The sequence below is a fragment of the Pan troglodytes genome, chromosome 3 (assembly GCF_028858775.2).
Source record: "Pan troglodytes isolate AG18354 chromosome 3, NHGRI_mPanTro3-v2.0_pri, whole genome shotgun sequence".
Taxonomy (NCBI): Eukaryota; Metazoa; Chordata; class Mammalia; order Primates; family Hominidae; genus Pan; species Pan troglodytes.
Window position 1 is genome coordinate 1650033 of NC_072401.2, and position 20863 is coordinate 1670895.

Sequence of the window (20863 nt, forward strand, 5' to 3'; positions counted from 1 at the left end):
GTTGGGTGGGGGTTCTGGATATGTCTATTAGGTTTCATTGGGTTTTGCTGTTGGGTGGGGGTTCTGGATGTGTCTATTACGTTTCAGTGGGTTTTGCTGTTGGGTGGGGGTTCTGGATGTGTCTATTAGGGTTCAGTGGGTTTTGCCGTTGGGTGGGGGTTCTGGATGTGTCTGTTAGGTTTCACTGGGTTTTGTTGTTGGGTGGGGGTTCTGCATGTGTCTATTAGGTTTCACTGGGTTTTGTTGTTCGGTGGGGGTTCTGCATGTGTCTATTAGCTTTCAGTGGGTTTTGCTGTTGTGCGGTGGTTCTGGATGTGTCTATTAGGTTTCACTGGGTTTTGCTGTTGGGCGAGGGTTCTGCATGTGTCTATCAGGTTTCATTGGGGTTTGCTATTGGGCACGGATTCTGGATGTGTCTATTAGGTTTCACTGGTTTATGTTTTTAAGTCCTCCATTTCCTTAATTATCTTCTGTTACATCTGTTATTGAGAGTCGGGTTTTGAAATCTCCTGCTATTATTGTAAAACTGTCTATTTCTCCCTTTGATTGTGTTGCATTTTCCTTCATATTTTGAGCGTCTGTTGTTCGGTGGGCAAATGCTTGTATTTACTGTATTTTTGCTGTACTGAACGTTGTGTTAATCTATAATGTCCTTCTTTGTCTCTTGGAGGGCACATGTCTCTCGATTTAAAATCTATTTGGTATCATGTTGGGATAGCCATACCTGCTCTCTTTCTGAGACTGTTTGCACGGAACATCTTTTTCCTTTCCTTTCTCTTTCAACCTGTGTCTATGGAACTAACACGAGTCTCATATAGGAGTGCATGGTTGAATCCTGCTTTTAAATTCATTCTGCCAATCTCTGTCTTTGATTTAAAGGGAGAACGGATAAGGAGGATTTTCTTTGACTGCTGCTGCTTGTTTTCTACGTGCCTGGGAGCCGTTTCGTTCCCCATTTCCTCCGTTACTGCAGTGTTCAGCGAATTTTTTTGCAGTGAAATTTTTGATTCGCTTCTCATTTCCTATTGTGTATATTCTATAGCTATTTTCTTTGTGGTTACCGTTGAGAATTGCATTACATACAATATCCTGAAGTTCTAACACTCCCGTCTGAATTTGTGCCTGATTAACTCCAAGAGCATATCAAATCTCTCCTGTCCTGCTCCGGAACCTCTTCTGTGATGATGTCGTAAATTAGATCTTTATACATTTTTTGCCCAATAACAAAGATTAATAGTGATTTTTATGCATTTTTTAAATCGTGTAGACAATAAAAAAAGAAGAAGTTACAAACCAAAAATACAACAGTACTAGCTTTTATAACTACCCTTTAGCAGAAACCTTTATTTCTTCATGCGGCTTCAAGTTACTGTCTAGTGTCCTTTCATTTCAACCTGAAGGACTCCCTGTATCATTGTTGAAAAAGAAGAATAAGGCTGGGTGCGGTGGCTCATGCCTGTAAAACCAGCACTTTGGGAGACCAAGGCAGGCATATCACAAGGTCAGGAGATCGAGCCCATCCTGGCTAACACGGTGAAACCCCGTCTCTACTAAAAAGTACAAAAAATTAGCTGAGCTTGGTGGCAGGCGCCTGTAGTCCCAGCTACTCGGGAGGCTGAGGCAGGAGGATGGCGTGAACCGGGGAGATGGAGCTTGCAGTGAGCCGAGATCATGCCATTGCACTCCAGCCTGGGTGACAGAGTGAGACTCTGTCAAAAAAAAAAAAAGAATAAAATTGGAGTACTCACACTTCCCAACTTTGAAACTTACTACAATGTTACAGTAATTCAAAGAGTATGGCACTGCAGAATGACAGACATGTAAACCAATGGACTAAAGAACTCAGAAAAAAGCCCTCACATTGTGGTCAATTGATTTTTGATAAGGGTGCCAAGACCGTTTAATAGGGAAAGGACAATCTTCACAACAAACAGTAATGGGGAAATTGGATATATGTGTGCGAAATAATGAAGTTGGACCCTTATCTTACACCGTAAAGCAAAATTAACTCAAAATGGATCAAAGGCCTAACTTAAGAGCTACAACTATAAACTGTTAGAAGAAAACACAGGGGGAAATCTTCATGATGTTGGATTTGGTAATAAGTGCATGGATATGACTCCAAAAGCACTGGCAGCAACAACAAAAACATCGAGAAGTTGAACTTATCAGAGGAAGAACTTTTTTGCATGAAAGGACCCTATCAAGAAAGTGAAAAGACAGAATGGGAGAAAATATTTACAAATTATCTATTTGACAAGGGGCTAATATTCAGAGGGTATAAAGATGTCTATAACTCAACAACAAGAAACAAGAAGAAATTAAAAATGGGCAAAGGATTTTTTTTTTTTTTTTTTTTGAGACGGAGTCTTGCTCTGTTGCTCAGGCTGGAGTGCAGTGGTGTGATCTCGGCTCACTGCAAGCTCCGCCTCCTGGGTTCAGGTGATTCTTGTGCCTCAGCCTCCCGAGTAGCTGGGACCACAGGTGCACACCACCATGCCCTGCTAATTTTTGTATTTTTAGTAGAGACAGGGTTGGTCAGGCTTGTCTCAAACTCCTGACCTCAAGTGATCCGCCCACTTCAGCCTCCCAAAGTGCTGGGATTACAGGTATGAGCCACCGTGCCTGGCCCTGGCAAAGGACTTGAGTGAACATTTCTCCAGAGATGATAGACAGGTGGGCGATGAGCACATGAAGAGATGCCCAGCACCATTAGTCCTGGGGCACACGCAGACTGAATCCACCCAGAGATGCCGCTTTCCACCAATGACAGTGGCCATCATCAAGGAAATGGAAAAAGACCAGCATTGGCGAGGACATGGAGAGGCTGTAACCCTTGTGTGTGCACTGCTGCCGGGAATGGAAGATGGTGCAGACTCTGTAGGAGACGATTTGGCAGTTCCTTAAATGGCTAAAAATAGAACTTTCTTATGGTCCAGCAATTCCACTGCTGGGTTTAGATCCAAAAGAATTGAAAGCAGATACCTGTACACGAATGTTCATAGCAGCATTATATACAATAACCAAAAGCTGGAAACACCTAAGAGTCCGTCCACAGAGGAACAGATACACAAAGCTTGGTCACACATACAATGGAATACTATTTAGCCATGAAAAGGAAAGTCCATGGGACATTCTCCAGGATAGACTACATGTTAAGCACAAATTAAGCCCCAGCAGATTACAAAGGATAGATATCATACAAAAGAATCCTGTCTGACCATCACAGTATAAAGTTAGAAATCAGTACCTGAAGAAAAATTGAAAAATGTACAAAATTTATAAAATTTACAAAATTTGACTTTGGGGCATGCTACAAGATGGGTGGACCTTGAAAACATTATGCTTAGTGAAATAAGCCAGACCCAGGAGGACAGATGTTATATGATTCCACTTAGATGAGGTACCTAGGACAGGCAGCCTAATAGAGACAGAAACCAGAACTGATGTTACCAGGGGCTGAGGGCAGAGGGGAATGAGGAGTTCTTGTTTAATTGATGCATTGTTTATGTTAGGAATTATGAATGTTTTGGGTATAGATAGTTGTATGGGTACCTAACATTGTGAATATAGCTAATGCCACTGAATCGTACACTTACGAATGATGAAAATGAGAAATATTATGGTACATATTTTTTACAAGAAAAAACTATCTTTTAAAATTCCTCAATTTTATTTAACAACAAATAACAACATCTCTAGGCCAATGTCCAGTCTTCCCCTAAGGTGCAACGCCCAGAGAGGAGCCCTGCCTGTGGGGTGGCCCCTCACCTGGGGTGGGCAGTACCCGGGAGGCCCAGATGCGGCATGAAGCTGCCCCAGGTGGGCAGATGGAGACCCCGTGCCAGCAGCAGTCACCTCCCATTTCCACCCCCATCCAGCAACTGTCAGTCTGATCCTGTCCCTACGGATTTGCATTTTCTGGACATTTCCTAGTACTGGAGTCACACACTATGCACTCTTCTGTGACCGGCTTAGCTCCCTTAGCTGGTGTTTTTGAGGTTCACCTGCATTGTGGCACGTGCTTGTGTTTCACTCCTTTTCATGGCTGCATGATATTCCGTCATGTGATGGGCGACGTGTTGTTCATTTATTCACCAGTAGATGGGCACCCGTTTCCACATTTTGGCTGAATAGTGCTGCTATTACATGTGTAAACTTTTGTTGGAATGCCAATTTTCAGCTCTTTGGGGTATCTACATAGGAGTGAAATTGCTGACTATGCTAACTCTGTTTAACTTTTGGGAACCTGCCGAAGTACCTTGCACAGCAAGTGCATTCATTTTGCACCTACCAGCAAAGTAGGACGTTCCCACTTCCCACAGTCTCCCTGACGCCGGCCACTTGGATTTGGCTTCCTGGCAGCTATGAAGCCATGTCTCAGCGTCACAATTCACCTTACCTGGTGACTCATGATGGTGACCCTCTTTCAGTGATGAATTGGTCATCTGTAAGTCTTCTCAGCAGAAATGTGTACTCAGTGCTTTGTCCATTTCTTAATGGGGTTGTCTTTTTGTTGTTGAGTTGTAAACACTATATATTCTGTCTCCAAGTGTCTTATCTAATATGATTTGCAAATATTTTCTCCCATTTCGTAGGTTGTCTTTTTGCTTTCTTTGTAATGTCCTTTGATGCACAAACATTTCTAGTTTTGATGAAGTACGATCTTTCTGTTTTTCATTGTGTTGCTTGTACCTTTGGTGTCATAGCTGAGGATCCTTTGCCAATTGCGCCCTGGACTTCCCAAGTCATGCTCTGCCCTGGCCTCTGCATCCTCGCTCCTCCCTGGTCCTCTGTGTCCTTGCTCCTCCCTGGTCCTCTGCGTCCTCTCTCCTCCCTGGTCCTCTGCGTCCTCGCTCCTCCCTGGTCCTCTGCGTCCTCACTCCTCCCTGGTCCTCTGCGTCCTCGCTCCTCCCTGGTCAAGGGCTGCATCCTTGCGTTCTGTGAGCTCTGCCCGTTGGGAGCATCCATGCCGATGTGCAGGGGCCATGCAGCACTGCATTCTTCTTGCCTTCTCTGTTCTGTTTAGTACAACCACCCCAGCAGGTCTCCAGTTCCTGCCAGGTGAGTGTGGATGGCCCAGCACCATCTCCTCTCCATCTTGTTGGCTATCCTCTCTTGTTCCTCACAACCCCGCCAGGGTCGCGGCTCAGCAGCTCTGCCGTGTGAAGTGTGCTCAGCAGTTCTCCTCACATGTCTATGCAAAATCTCTGGCTCCCTGTGTGTCTGAGCCCAACAGACACACCGAGCACAGGAGTCGGCTCTCAGCTCCTCCCAGCTTGCCGTGACTGAGCCCTGCCGTCCTGTGGCACCGCCACGGAGACCACAGTGTCCAACTGTCCAACCTTTACGTAATTGGCATCCCAGGAGGAGAAGCAAGAGTGAATGGGGCAGGAAAAGATCATTAAAGAAATCGTGGCTGACACAAAAAAGGATGAGTTCATGTCCTTTGTAGGGACGTGGGTGAAGCTGGAAACCATCATTCTGAGCAAACTATCGCAAGGACAGAAAACCAAACACCATGTGTTCTCACTCATAGGTGGGAATTGAACAATGAGATCACCTGGACACAGGGTGGGGAACATCACACACCGGGGCCTGTCGTGGGGTGGGGGGAATGGGGCAGGGATAGCATTAGGAGATATACCTAATGTAAATGACGAGTTAATGGGTGCAGCACACCAACATGGCACATGTATACATATGTAACAAACCTGCATGTTGTGCACATGTACCCCAGAACTTAAAGTATAATAAATTAAAATTTAAAAAAAGAAATCGTAACTGGAACTTTTCCCAATTTAATTCAAGAAACAAATCTGCAGATACGGCCGGGCAAGGCGGCTCACACCTCTAATCCCAGCACTTTGGGAGGCCGAAGCGGGTGGATCACTTGAGGTCAGGAGTTTGACACCAGCCTGACCAACATGGTGAAACCTTGTTTCTACTAAAAATACAAAAATTAGCCAGGTGTGGTGGTGCACATGGGTAGTGCCCCACGAACACAGAATTCTGAGGGGTCCACGAGATGTGGAAGGGCAGCAAGGTTTCCAGTGAATACAAGTGAGGGTGCCACATCCAGGACGGAGTGAGCAGGGGCCCCAAAGCCCAGAGAGGCCATGCCTTCTGTTTGAACCAGAACATGCCATAAACACAGAAGAAACGGGAGTGCTAAGAAACACATACCCCATCATGTACTTCTTACGCATGGGACTTCCTCACATTAGAACTGCGTGTGTTTGTAATCCCAGCTACTCAGGAGGCTGAGACAGGAGAACTGCTTGAACCCAGGAGACAGAGTTTGCAGTGAGCAGAGATTGCACCACTGCACTCCAGCCTTGGCAAAAGTGCGAGACTCTGTCTCAAAAAAAACCCAAATCTTGCATATACAAGATGGTCAACGGTGAGAGACATCCCATCTGCACCTGTTCCCGGCACCCCAGCTGCATAGAGCATGGGTAGTTCCCGACGAACACAGAATTCTGAGGGGTCCATGAGGTGTGGAAGGACAGCAAGGTTTCCAGTGGGTACAAGTGAGGGTGTCACATCCAGGACGGAGTGAGCAGGGGCCCCAAAGTCCAGAGAGGCCATGCCTTCTGTTTGAACCAGAACATGCTATAAACACAGAAGAAACAGAGGAGTGCTAAGAAACACATACCCCATCATGTACTTCTTACGCATGTGACTTCCTCACGTTAGAACTGCATGTGCTGAACATGGTGGACAGGAGGAAAGATGAGGCAACCCACAGTTCCTTTTCCCTCCAGACACCCCTTACTTGTCAGTAAGTTAAAGGTAGAGGGCATTGGTAGAATATGTGCACATCAGAAATGAAATCACAGCTGCATTAGCTTCATGCAGCACTCCATGAAGAAGAACAAAACAGGTCTGTGCAATCGAGCTGGGAAGCACAGGCCTCGTGAGTTTGGTGATGCAGAGTTCAAACTAAAGCACTTACGTTTGCATTTAAAACTGGCGTCAGACAAATGATGGTGAACACTGATTTGCTTATGTTTGCACTTAAAAATGGCGTTGGACAGGCTGGGCGCGGTGGCTCGCGCCTGTAATCCCAGCACTTTGGGAGGCTGAGGCGGGCGGATCACAAGGTCAGGAGATCGAGACCATCCTGGCTAACATGGGTGAAACCCCGTCTCTACTAAAAATACAAAAAATTAGCCGGGCATGGTGGTGGGCGCCTGTAGTCCCAGCTACTCAGGAGGCTGAGGCAGAAGAATCGCCTGAACCCAGGAGGTGGAGGGTGCAGTGAGCCAAGATTGCACCATTGCACTCCAGCCTGGGCGACAGAGCAAGACTCCGTCTCAAAAATAATAATAATAAATAAAAATAAAAATAAAAAATAAATAAAACTAGCGTTAGGTGACGATGAACACTACAATTCGTGTGAATAACTGCTTATTTTTCTTTACTTAGAATGACATTAAATGATGAATTTTTAAAATGCCATGATGTGGGCCAGGCGCGGTGACTCACGCCTGTAATCCCAGCAGTTTGGGAGGCCGAGGTGGGTGGATCACAAGGTCAAGAGATTGAGACCATCCTGACCAACATGGTGAAACCCCATCTCTACTAAAAACAAAACAAAACAAAAACAAAAACAAAAATTAGCCGGGTGTGGTGGCAGGCGCCTGTAATCCCAGCTACTCGGGAGGCTGAGGCAGGAGAATCACTTGAATCTGGGAGGCAGAGGTTGCCGTGAGCCGAGAGCGCGCCACTGCACTCCAGCCTGGCGACAGAGTGAGACTCCAACTCAAAAAATAATAAAATAAAATAAAATAAAATAAAATAAAAGCCATGATGCAGAGGCTGCAGTGAGCCGAGATTGTGCCACTGCACTCCAGCCTGGGTGACAGAGCAAGACTCCGTCTGAAGACTCCGTCTCAAAAAAAACCCAAAAAAACCCACCATGATGGAAACAGTCAACAGAGGGTGGAGACGACCTGTTGAATGGGAGAACATATTTGCAAACTATTCATCCAACAGGGGACTAAAATCCAGAGTATACAAGGAACTCAAGCAACAATAATAAAAAAAATCCCACTAGAAAGTGGCCTGAGGGCACTTTTAGCCCCCAAAATAGAAATGTCTATTTTGGGAATAAACATATCTCAAAAGAAGACAGACAAACAGCCAACAGGTGTATGAAACAATGCTCAGCACCTCTAAGCATCGGGGAAGGGCAAGTCACCACCACAACGAGACGTCATCTTACCCCAGTTACATGGGCTCTTATTAGAGAGACAAAAAATAACAGATGCTGCTGAAGATGCTGAGGAAAGGGAGCTCTCACACACGGTGGGTGGGCGTGTACATTAGTGACGGCCGTACCGGTTAACAGTGGGAACGGTGGGTGGGCGTGTACTTTAGTGACGGCCGTACAAGTTAACAGTGAGAATGGTGGGTGGGCGTGTACATTAGTGATGGCTGTACTGGTTAACTGTGGGAACGGTGGGTGGGTGTGTACAGTAGTGATGGCTGTGCTGGTTAACCGTGGGAACAGTGGGTGGGCGTGTACATTAGTGACGGTCGTACTGGTTAACAGAACGGTGGGCATGTACATTAGTGACGGCTGTACTGGTTAACTGTGGGAATGGTGGGTGGACATGTACAGTAGTGACGGCTGTACCGGTTAACAGAACGGTGGGCATGTACATTAGTGACAGCTGTACCGGTTAACAGTGAGAACAGTGAGTGTGTACATTAGTGACGGCTGTACTGGTTAACCGTGGGAACGGTGGGTGGGTGTGTACAGTAGTGACAGCTAACTGTGGGAATGGTGGGTGGGCGTGTACATTAGTGACAGCTGTACCGGTTAACAGTGAGAACAGTGAGTGTGTACATTAATGACGGCTGTACCGGTTAACCGTGGGAACGGTGGGTGGGTGTGTACAGTAGTGACGGCTGTACTGGTTAACCGTGGGAACGGTGGGTGGGCGTGTACATTAGTGATGGCGGTACCGGTTAACAGTGGGAAGTCCCTCCACCAACAGTGGAATTTCTCAAAAAACTAAAAGTAGAACTACCATCCAGCAATTCCACTACTGGGTATTTATCCAGAGGAAAAGATGCTTGGCCCAACCGAAGCTACCTCAAGCACTCACCTTGGCTGGGCCCCACCTGGGAGCAGGGAGGCCACCGTCCAGCACTGGCAGGTGTCCGGCCTCCTCCTCCAGGGAGCCGGGAGGCCTTTACTGGAGACATTTACAAACAGATGTTGTGAAGATAACAATTGTGTGGCTTGAGTCGATTCCACCTCTACAGCTAACCATAGGAACTAATTATAGTTTGTATTACTAAATACTTTTAAGGGAAAATCAGATGCTATTTTCTTACCAACAAAACAGTCAGCGCTCAAGCCCAGGAGTTTGAGACCAGCCTGGGCAACATGGTGAAACTCTGTCTCTGCAAAAAAACTTTAAAATTTAGCTAGGCATGTTGGCATATGCCTGTAGTCCCAGCTACTCAGGAGGCTGAAGTGAGAGGATCGGTTGAGCCCAGGAGGTAGAGCCTGCAGTGAGCTATGATCGTGCCACTGCACTACAGCCTGAGTGACAGAGCAAGACTCTGTCTCAAAAAATAAATAAATAAATAAAAACCAACAGAACAGTGAACTGTGTAAAATCTTCTTACCTGATGTGAGGTACATGTTTCATTCATTCAAGAATTAAGTTTTTCAGCAGGTGTTAACCACCTCCTAAGAGATGTGTGGATCAAAATAACCACAAGGGCAACTCCAGTGCAGAAAACGGATCTGGCTGGGTGAGAGGAAGGGCTGTGTCGTGCAGCTTGGGGCAGAGTCAGCCCCTCGACCTTGAGGGGGTTACCTTTAAGTAGCAGAGCCCTGACGTCCATCAGTGGAGATAAGAAGGGCCCCAGGATGTGGACCCCCTGCAGCATGTGATGTGAGCTGGCTATGACAGTGCGTCCCTGAGCCACAGGTCAGGTCCTCCCACACAGTGGCCATGCAGGAGGCACCCAGCACCATCCGTCTCTGGGCTGCTCTTCTCTGGGTGCTCCTGGCCCACCCACACAAGGGAACCACGTGTGCCCCACAGCTCATCCCTGGCATAGCTGATTAGTCCAGATGGACAGCCAACCCACACTGGGCAAGACTTTGGAGCCTAAGATTTTGGAAGTTTGAACCAAGAGACGCAGAACATGGCAGCTGTTGAATGCTATACTACGACAAAAAGTATATTTGGTCTTGGTCCCTGGTTCCGGTCACCAAGTGTCTAAAACCCTTGCGATTTCCTGAGTGTGGGAGTGTCTTCTTTCTTCATAAGGAACCCCTTCCCACCACACCTGAGTTTATGTTAATGAAGTGACTCTGGGTGGGGCCTCCAGATATCACTAGAAAGACCCGGAGATTGGTTGGCAGGAATTCTCAGCCCCTCTTCCACTCCACCTCCACCTCTGGGGATGAGGGGGGCTGGGGATTGAGATATGAAAATGTGTGAATAATGAGATTCAGGAGAGCCTCCTGGCTGGTGGATGCCCCGAAGTGCTGAGTGGTTGCCGCGCAGAGAAGGCTTGGGAGCTCCTCGCCCCACCATGCCTGATGCACTCCCGTTAGCTATTCCTGAGCTGTGTCCTTCATAATAAGCTGGGAAGCATTAAGTGTTTCCTGAGCTCTGTGAGTCATTCTAGCAAATTATTGAACCTGAGGAAGGGTTTGTGGGAGCCCCAAATGTGTCATCTGCCTTGTGGGTGGCCTGGGCACCCCATGTGCAGCCATCACCTGGAGTGGGGACAGCCTTGTGGAACGGAGCCCTTGGCCTGTGGGGTCTGTGCTAACTCTGCGAGTGAGTGTGAATGGGGTTGGATTGTAGGATAGCCAGTTGGTGTCAGAGTCTGACAGCTGGACAATTTCAAGTTATATAAACCAAAAATAAGATTCTAAGCTCCCCCAACTGACTGAATGGAACCCCCTACCCCCACCTTCAGCCAAGGGGGTTTCAAAGAAACCTGAAAAATCAGTTCAGGACACGATGGCGACACAGGACTTTTCTTGGTCACTTGTCAGCCAGAGACCCCCAGCCAGTGACGCCCTTGCCCAGGCCTTGCTCAGGCCCAGGTTTGCCACAGGAGATGCCCATTCACTTGGCCCGTTAGGTCATGCCAGGCCCGCACTCCAGCGTTTGCGGCTGTTGCGACTATGCACTATGGGAGGGGGTGTGTGAGTGAGTGAGTGCGGGGTCCAGCCAACGGTTCCAAGTGTCAGCACAGACGCAGGCTCCGTGCAGGGCTTGTGGCTGGACCAGGCATGTTGCAAGCCACTCCCATGGTGGACTCCGGCATCCAGACAAGGGGAACACGGTGGCGCCTAGGTAGGGGTGCTGTGATCCTGAAGCCCCAGAGGGGGTGTTACAGCATGCTAATTAGCTCTTTTAGTCTGCATCCTGATGGACAGCGGTGCGTCAACAGCTCTGTCAGCCGCTTGCCCCGCATCAGCCCATGGCTCCAGGGCTGGCTCAGTCCCGCTGCTGCTTCTGTCACATTGTAGGGGTGGGTTGCCCCTACACACCTGTGGGTGTTTCTCGTAGGGTGGAACGAGAGACTTAGGAAAGAAAAAGACACAAAGTATAGAGAAAGAAATAAGGGGACCCGGGGAACCAGCGTTCAGCATATGGAGGATCCCATATGGAGGATCCCGCCAGCCTCTGAGTTCCCTTAGTATTTATTGATCATTCGTGGGTGTTTCTCAAAGAGGGGGATGTGTCAGGGTTACAAGACAATTGTGGGGAGAGGGTCAGCAGACAAACACGTGAACAAAGGTCTTTGCATCATAGACAATGTAAAGGATTAAGTGCTGTGCTTTTAGATATGCATACACATAAACATCTCAATGCTTTACAAAGCAGTATTGCTGCCCGCAGGTCCCACCTCCAGCCCTAAGGCGGTTTTCCCTATCTCAGTAGATGGAGCATACAATCGGGTTTTATACCGAGACATTCCATTGCCCAGGGACAGGCAGGAGACAGATGCCTTCCTCTTGTCTCAACTGCAAGAGGCATTCCTTCCTCTTTTACTAATCCTCCTCAGCACAGACCCTTTACGGGTGTCGGGCTGGGGGACGGTCAGGTCTTTCCCTTCCCACGAGGCCATATTTCAGACTATCACATGGGGAGAAACCTTGGACAATACCTGGCTTTCCTAGGCAGAGGTCCCTGCGGCCTTCCGCAGTTTTTGTGTCCCTGGGTACTTGAGATTAGGGAGTGGTGATGACTCTTAAGGAGCATGCTGCCTTCAAGCATCTGTTTAACAAAGCACATCTTGCACCGCCCTTAATCCATTTAACTCTGAGTTGACACAGCACATGTTTCAGAGAGCACGGGGTTGGGGGTAAGGTTATAGATTAACAGAATCTCAAGGCAGAAGAATTTTTCTTAGTACATAACAAAATGGAGTCTCCTATGTCTACTTCTTTCTACACAGACACAGTAACAATCTGATCTCTCTTGCTTTTCCCCACATCACATGGGGCGGCTGCCCTCTGCTGGTGAAGGGCAAAGGGTTATGGAGTTACAGCCTTCTCTGTATTCACATTTGGTGCATCCCGAGCTCTTGTCCCATGTCCAAGAAGAATGATGATACATTGACAATTGAAGGGTGAGGAGGATGGAGAAGAATTTTATTGAGTGACAAAGCAGCTCTCAGTGGAGCAGGGATGTGAGGGTGGTCCCCCACCTGAAGTCGGATGGTTTCTCTCTCCATGTGGCTGGGTTTGGGGCTTTCATGGGCTCAGAGCGCACACTGATTGGTTTGTGAGAACGCAAAAATGGCTAAAACAAAGGCATCACTCAAAGGTGGGGACAACAGTGTAAAAAGCAATTAGGGGCTGGGTGCGGTGGCTCACGCCTGTAATCCCAGCACTTTGGGAGGCTAAGGTGGGTGGATCACAAGGTCAGGAGATCGACACCATCCTGGCTAACACGGTGAAACCCCGTCTCTACTAAAAATACAAAAAAAAATTAGCTGGGCGTGGTGGCGGATGCCTGTAGTCCCAGCTACTCGGGAGGCTGAGGCAGGAGAATGGCGTGAACCTGGGAGGCGGAGCTTGCAGTGAGCCGAGATCGTGCCACTGCTCTCCAGCCTGGGAGACAGAACGAGACTCCATCTCAAAAAAACAAAAACAAAAAAACAACCAACCAACAAACAAAAAGCCAATTAGGGAAGGATAGGTATATGTAAAAGAGGTGAAGGGTGGGGACCAATCAGAGGAAAGCATGCCAGGCAGGAAGACAGGTTCCCAATCTAGTCCATGGATTTACCTGGGACTTGTAAGTCGGCTTTAAACTGGCTTCGGCTTGAAGGTTGGGTTTCACTGGGTAACTGCTCGGTCTGCCTCCTGCCACTATTAACGTGAAGGGAGAGTTGGACATGCCTCAGTATCCCCTCCTCCCTTTCGAGTTCAGGCACAAAACTTACCAGCATTAACATTAAAACAGAGATCTTAAGACTGACAAAACAGACTGTAGCAATAAGATGCCAAATTCCAACTTGACTCTAGTACAGCATCACATGACAGATAGCTGGCCTTGAAGGAAATCAAAGTGTTTTACCCCAAAATATATTTCTTTGACATATTTTGAAAGGGCCCTGCAAAGCTGTCTCTTGTGGGAGAAATTTACATTCTGTAGGGAATCCCTTGCCCTTCCTTTCTGGGTCTTTTCTGATTCTGAAGAAGTTAATGGTTAACTGAGAGTCTAGCAGCTCTTTTTTTTTTTTTTTTTTTTTTTTTTTTAGGAGTCTCGCTGTGTCACCCAGGCTGGAGTGCAGTGGTGTGATCTTGGCTTACTGCTGCAACCTCTGCCTCCCAGGTTCAAGTGATTCTCCTGCCTCAGCCTCCCAAGTACCTGGGACTACAGGTGAGTGCCACCACATCCAGCTAATTTTTGTATTTTTAGTAGAGACAGGGTTTTACCATGTTGGCCAGGATAGTCTTGATCTTTGACCTCGTGATCCGCCCGCCTCAGCCTCCCAAAGTGCTGGGATTACAGGCATGAGCCACAGCACCCGGCCAAGTCTAGCAGCTTTTTAAGATCTAGATAGGAAACATTTGCCATCTATTGCTTCTAATGGTGGCCACCTATGAGGCTTCATCTATGTAATAAGAACGTTGGTCTCCACAACCCCTTTTAACCCAGATGTTCCTTTCTCTCAATTCCAGATCTTTAGATAAGCACTCTTTCAACCAAATGCCAATCAGAAAATCTTTGAATCCACCTGTGAGCTGGAAGCCCCGCTGTGCTTTGTGTTGTCCTGCCTTTTCGGACCAATGTAAATCTCACATGTACTGATTGATGCCTACATCTCCTTAAAACATATAAAATCAAGCTGTAACCCAACCACCTTGGGCATGTGTTCTGAGGACTTCTTGAGGCTGTGTCACTGGTCATGATCCTTAACCTTGGCAAAATAAACTTCTAAACTGATTGAGATCTGTCTCAGACACTTTTTGGTTTACAAAAGGACTAATTCAAATACAGTTTTATCTTCCAACATAAGAAAACCTAGAATGAATGACTCAAAGGTTGTAGAGGGTTAAACAACCTCTCCAACGTGCAAACCTCTGCCTTATAATTCCTAAGTATTTCTGACTGTAGATGGTACTAGGATAGGATCATTTTACCATGGAAATGAAACCCGTGTCGTTTCCTTTGGGTTAATCTTGAATCCCTGGTGAAGTGAAGGCAGTCTCTAAGAGGACGGCAGTCCATCCAACTGCTGCAGTGCTCCCGTGTACTACTGGGACCATCCCGGAGAGTGGCAGACACGATGCGAAAGGACGCAAAGAGCACAGAGTGCATGCTTCCATCTATAGGAAGGTCAGGAACGCTGTTACGGGGAGCAGGGTTAGAATGATGGGGATATAGCCCGGGAAGGGGCAGAGGAGCTTTCTGTGCCACGGGAAATGTCCTAAATCTCAACCAGGACATGGTTAGATAAAAGTGCAAATATGGGTGAAAATTCATTAAAGCTGTATAGTTAAGATTTGTGCACCTCACTGTAAAACTTACTTCAAATGTCTGAAAGACTGGAGTCTGCAGCCACACACTTGAGGAATAACACTTCCCTTAGTCCCAACTCCTGTTTAAGTAAGACAGAAAGATTCCACAGTGCGGGTCGGATGTCTTGCGGCTGTAACATGTAGCAGCCTCCAAGCGGAGGTTCTCGCTTCATCGCTGTGTCACCTTAGATGTTTTTCCTTTGTTTAAACACCAAATATTTAAAAAGTTGTTTAGAAATGTGTTATGTGAAACACAAGGTGGTTTAATTGGGACGTCATTTCCTAATTAATAAAATCTAATTTCAGTTTTATTTTGGAAAGGAGGGAGACGGGTGGTGTTTGAAAGGCTGAGAATGTGAAGTGGCGGAAATGAAGGCAGCGCACGACCTGGATGCCAGCGCTGCCCGCCCTGCAAGGAGAGGGCGGAGAGGCCACAGGCTTCTCATGCTTCGGGAGTTTCTGTCCATAAATCAGTTTTAGGTACTGGGCCTTTCCTCTTCCAATGGGAAGTCGGAGGTTCCACATCAGGATTCCAGCAGCTGTAAATCGGTCAAAATAGGGCCAAAGAAAAATAGCTGGCTACAGGCGCATGTGGCCAGCCGTTTTGTCGGCGTTGCCCTTGGTATCGCAGGCACGAGGGACCCACAGGGGACCACCCCGCGGGAGCCCCGAGTAACTGGACGGACGCCAAGTCCCCCAGCCCGCTCGGCCCCAGCTCCACCCGCCCGGACCGCAGCCCGCACCCCATCGGCCCGCCCCGGGCCAGGAGCATCCCCAGCCCCGGCGTCTGCGGCCTGAACCCGGTAGCGAATTCAAGGTGGAAACCGCCAGCCGGGGCTATCGTTGATTGGCTGAACGAGAGGAAACCCGGCAGTGATTGGTTCGCGCCTTCTTCCGCCTCCGGCCGACTGGGCGGATACGATTGGTGCAGGGGCATCGGCCCGCCCCCATCCCGCTCCGGCCGGCGCGTGGCGTCATTTCCCGGCGTGCAGCGCGCTCGCGCGTCCCCCGCCCGCTAATGTTTTGGCCGCTTCAAGATGGCGGTGCAGGAGTCGGCGGCTCAGTTGTCCATGACCCTGAAGGTCCAGGAGTACCCGACCCTCAAGGTGGGCGCCTGCGCCGCGCAGGCTGAGGGCAGCGAAGGCGTCTCCAGCCAGTGCCCTCGGGCCGCGAGGGGCCGCCCCGGGAGGGCCAGCGGCGAGGGCGGCGGGAGCTGGGCGCGGCCTCGCGGGGCCGTGCGGGCTTCTTAGGGGCGCCCGGTCCGCGCCGGGCAGGTGTGGCGGGGGCGGCGGCTTTGGCCCTGCCAGGCGCCCGACTGTGGCCCCTCTGCTTGAAGAGCTGCGTGAGCCGAGCCAGCGACGACTCTGGCAGCGCGAAGGGTGGCGAATTTGGGGCTGGGGTGGAAGCCGGAGTTTGCGGGGCGTGGGGTCTCTGGCGCCCAGGCAGACGGAGTGCGCGGCGTGCCCAGCCAGTGCCCGGCCGCCCTCCCGGGAGCCCAGGGCTGGGAGGTGCCGGCTGCGCCGGTCGCTAGTTAGGAACTGTAGGGAGAAACCTCACGGCCTGATGGCACCTAGCGACCTTTTTGATGGGCGTCACCAAACCTGAAATACAGCTCTTGCCGTTCGGCTGCCGGTTGCGTGACCTTGGGTGGTCACCTAGCCACGTCGCACTTCTTAGAATGAAATTTGTGCTCCTAGTAGAAGGAGCCGATACTTGTTCTTTACCTAGTTAGTAGAGGATTTGATATGAAGCACCTGGGAAGGAATTCCTTAAAAGATCAAGGTCATAGCTTTCCTAGAGCTGCGGCTGAGCTTTGTGGTTCTGTGTTGCCTTCCTGGAGAGCTGCGTAGCTTCTCTGTCCTCCCAGAGCGCCTTGGTGTTCACGTCCGTCTGAGGACGGACGGTGTGGCGACAGGTGTGGAGGATGCAGTATGGCCAGGTTGCTGTGCGTTCCCCCAGCCCCAGGGCAGTTCAGCAAAGGGCTGAAGAGCACAGGCTGTGAGCCATCCTGCTGGGGTGTGAATCAGGCTCCTCTGTATTCGTCCTTACTGGGAGACATCAGGGCCCACTTGGTGACTGTTTATTCTTGTCAGGTTTAAGCAGTGGTAGCGCCTGTGTCACCTCAGGGTGAAATGAGTGACCACGTATTGTTTCAAGCAGTGCCTCGCATTCATTAAAAGGTCCCTGCTACAGTTAGCGCTGCTGAAGTCAGGCTGTACCCTGGTGTAGCTGGTCTTCATAGGAAAGAAGAAGCAAGCTTCTCCTCCTATTTATTAACTAGCGGTTTATTTCATATTTTTAAAAAGAAACGGGGTTTCACTGTTGCCTAGATGGTTTTGGATTCCAGGACTTAAGCGATCCTCCTGCCTTTTGACCTCCCAAAGCGCTGGGCTGACAGGTGTGAGCCACGCGCCCGGCACGCTAATGGTTTCGCAGTGGGGTTTCATGGTGCTTGTGTGTCCAGCACTTCTTTTGATCAAGGAAGGGAGGGCAATGTTGCTGACGTTACCAAAGGTCTAGCCTCTTGCTAGATCCCTCCAAGATGTAGGTGGTTGGTTTTTAATACTCAGTGACATTGGTGGGTCTCTGTTGGTTTAGAGATGGAGACCCTGCAGCTGAGAGAGGTCTATACAAGGACATTGTGGTGATATTACTAGGGAGTCCTAACCACTGACCACTTTGTCTCACGCAGTGCACCTCCAGGCCTGTCATTTCAGCTAACACACAAGAAGGCTTGAAGATCAGAACCGTGGTGGTTTGTCACTTCTGGTACTGGCTGGTGAATGTGGGAAACACTAGATAGGAAAAGTTTCCAGAAATCCTTTCATTGTGTATTGAAGGAACTAGGAAGGGAGATGGAAGGTCTCCGGAAAGGATTGTTCTTCAGGTCTTCTGCTGTTTTGTAATCGTGAATGTAATTTGTATTCCAGAGTGATTGCATAGCTTCTGATTAAAATAGTCATGCAGATAGTCATACAGGTAAAGAAATATTATAGTGTCATAATTTCTCTGTTGACACTTGTGTCACTACTGAGTTAAAACTTTTTTTCGTAGAAGTTTTCAGGAGTGATTTCTAGTGGATAATGGAGGTGTTTTGCTGGGAAACTAGGGATCCTTGATTTAGAAGCATTTATTGGTATAGAATTAAACTGAACATGCTGAGCTCACAGCTCAAGAGCTGCACTCTTCAGTTTCCAGGAGGGGCCAGTGCAGATGTCAGAGAAGGGACCGAGGACTGCAGGACTGGGGTTGTGGAAGGTGGGGGGTGGATGTTCTGCTTCTCTAGTCTGAGAGCACGTCCTCCTGCAGGGTGGTAGCAGCTGGCATGCTCTGGACTGGATCTTCACCTGGTAAGAGTTAAACTGCTTTCCTGCCATGTGAGTCCTCCACAGACTAACCCTTTCTCTTCAGAGGGCTTGGTAGCCCTAGGTGGGTTTCAGCAGTAACACCTGGGATGTCTGCTTCCTCACAGCGTCAGGGCGGCTGGTGGGGCTCCGGGGTGCCTGGCAGGTACTTATGTTTCTATTTTCCTGGTGAAGTGGGAAGAGAATGGAACAGACGTGAATTGCTGCAGCCAACACGCACTGATCTTGGGCACCTCTGTCGTCATGAGCTTTTATTTCCACCAAAGGGGTGGACCAGCCTGTGAACATTTGGGCTGGATGAGCCTTTGTCGGTGGTGGGGGCTGTGCAGTATAGGATGTTTAGCAGCATCCCTGGTGTCTGCCTGCCAGATGCCAAGAGCATGCCCCCAAAATGTCTTCAGACATTGCTAGATGTGCCCTGGGGGCATGCACACACCCATGAGAATTGCTGGGCTGGATCCTGCTTTAAGGAACTTGTTTCTTCCTCTTACCAAACGGAGGTGTGGCTCATGAGGACTCAGCCTTGCGTCCTGGCTGTGGCTGTGTCTTTTTGCTGTCAAATGCTGTGAACGCCGTCTGGTGTAGGGTGGTGGGTAATGCCTTGTTGGGGAGGGGAAAGATGAATAATTCACCATCTTTTTTTTTTTTTTTTTTTCTTTTTTGAGACGGAGTCTCGCTCTGTTGCCCAGGCTGGAGCGCAGTGGCACAATCTCAGCTCACTGCAACCTCTGCCTCCCAGATTCAAGCAATTCTCCTACCTCAGCCTCCTGAGTAGCTGAGATTACAGGCACCCGCCACCATGCCCAGCTAATTTTTTGTATTTTTTAGTAGAGACGTGGTTTCTCCATGTTGTCCAGCTGGTCTTGAACTCCTGACCTCAGGAATTCACCATCTTTCAATTCAACATGCATAGTTCACCATCTTGAATTGGAAGCCCTTGCTTTCATTATTTTGTAAAAGGTTTTTTTTTTTTTCTGATTATAAAAGTAATTTGATGAGTTGGGTGCGGTGGTGTGCGCCTGTAGTCCCAGCTAATTGGGAGGCTGAGACGAGAGGATCACTTGAGCCAGGAGATCCAGGCTGTGGTGAACCGAGATTGCGCCACTGCCCTCCAGCCTGGGTGACAGAGTGAGACCCTGTCTCAAATAATAAATAAATAAAAGTAATTTGTTTTTTCTTCAAGTTACCCTGCTGCACAGAGAGAACTTCATTAACATTTTGGTGTATTTACTCCTACTATTTCCCTTCAGATAGCCGAAGAAAAATAATAGTTTAGAGAATTTCACATGGGTGTCTGCACAGCCCAGGGCGGGAAGCGGCGTTCATCACCTGGAGACCCTGGTCTGGACCTGGCTCCTCTCTGTGAACCCCACCTGGGCTCACCTCTCCTCTCCTGGAGCCCCAGCAAGGGTTCCCAGCTCCAGTGAGTCCTCTCACACCCGAGGTGGTGATGCTGTCCTCTCCCCAGAGGACAGGCTGAGAAACACCGGGCTTGTGGTTGCATTCTCAGGTGTCTGAATTCTCTACAGGAAGATTTGCATGTTCTGCCTTTGGTTTGATGACAGTCTGGTTGCCCAGGCATGGCCCTGATGCCTCACAGCCTGGGTCTGTGCCTGTGGTAGGGAGTTCGGGTGCCAGCTGTGTGCTGAAGTTGTAACTGCTCCTGCGCCTTTTGTAGTTTTCTTCACTCCATCTTGGCTGGATTTGGGAGGATCATGTGTTCTCGAGTGTGAGAAACACAGGCAACCACGAAGCGTTTGACTTACTGACACACACATTGGGTTGGACCCTGGTGATGCCGTGTCTGAGGAGTCTTAGGCCGGGTCTCCTCCTCTTCTGTGGCCAGCTTTTTCGATGTACTTTATCTGCAGTAACGTCACACAGCCTTCCAGAATCCGCCCAGTCTCTAGAGCACAGTGGAAATTCCTTCTGCCCAGAAGAGCCATGGTCTGCCCGTTGTGGCTCCCAGCTCCACTCCCCTCGCCTCTCCCACCGTTCGCTGGTGGTTTGGCCCTGGGCTGGCTTCCGCGGCCTCCGCGCTGGCACAGGTCTTCCCTCCCAGGCCTGGGCCTTTCCAGCTGGTTGGGCAAGGCTGAGATGAGGATGTAGACTTGAATTCACTGCTAGCTGGGGGGTTGGTTTTGTTTTTGTTTTTTTAAGTATTATTTTTTAACACATTTCAAGTCAAGAAAGGGCTTTTTAATGCCTGATTCACCGTAATGGCTGGGCTAGGTTGGAGGCAGTACTGACGTGAGGCCTGGAGCGGTCCTGGGACCTAAGCAAGGCACCACCGCCGGGCTGCAGAGCAGGGCTGCAGGTGCACTTAGCTTCTCCCATGCCGTCCTCCGCAGCAGTGGTCTGAGAGCCTCCATCGGCCAGGTACGGTCAGGCCCTGCACAGTCAGGCCCTGGGCTAGCATGATGGGGAGACAAGTGAGGCCCCTGTCTACGCTCCGGCGGGAGGGAGGCAT

The 20863-nt window shown here is 49.1% G+C and overlaps 1 protein-coding gene across 6 annotated transcripts in view; it reads left to right on the forward strand.

Moving 5' to 3' along the window:
* The window catches only part of MAEA (macrophage erythroblast attacher, E3 ubiquitin ligase), a 92360-nt gene that overhangs the window by 21964 nt on the left and 49533 nt on the right, over positions 1–20863 (forward strand). For 2 of the 6 annotated variants that reach the window (XM_024355952.2, XM_063808571.1), the window contains exon 1: positions 16002–16134. The exons of 2 other annotated variants lie outside the window; for them this stretch is intronic. In XM_024355952.2, the coding sequence (XP_024211720.1) occupies positions 16066–16134 (69 nt within the window). In that variant the 5' untranslated portion in view covers positions 16002–16065. Of the gene's footprint in view, positions 1–15972; positions 16135–18337; positions 18379–20863 lie in introns of those variants that run through there. 2 more of the 6 variants (XM_063808569.1, XM_024355950.3) reach the window with 2 other exon arrangements.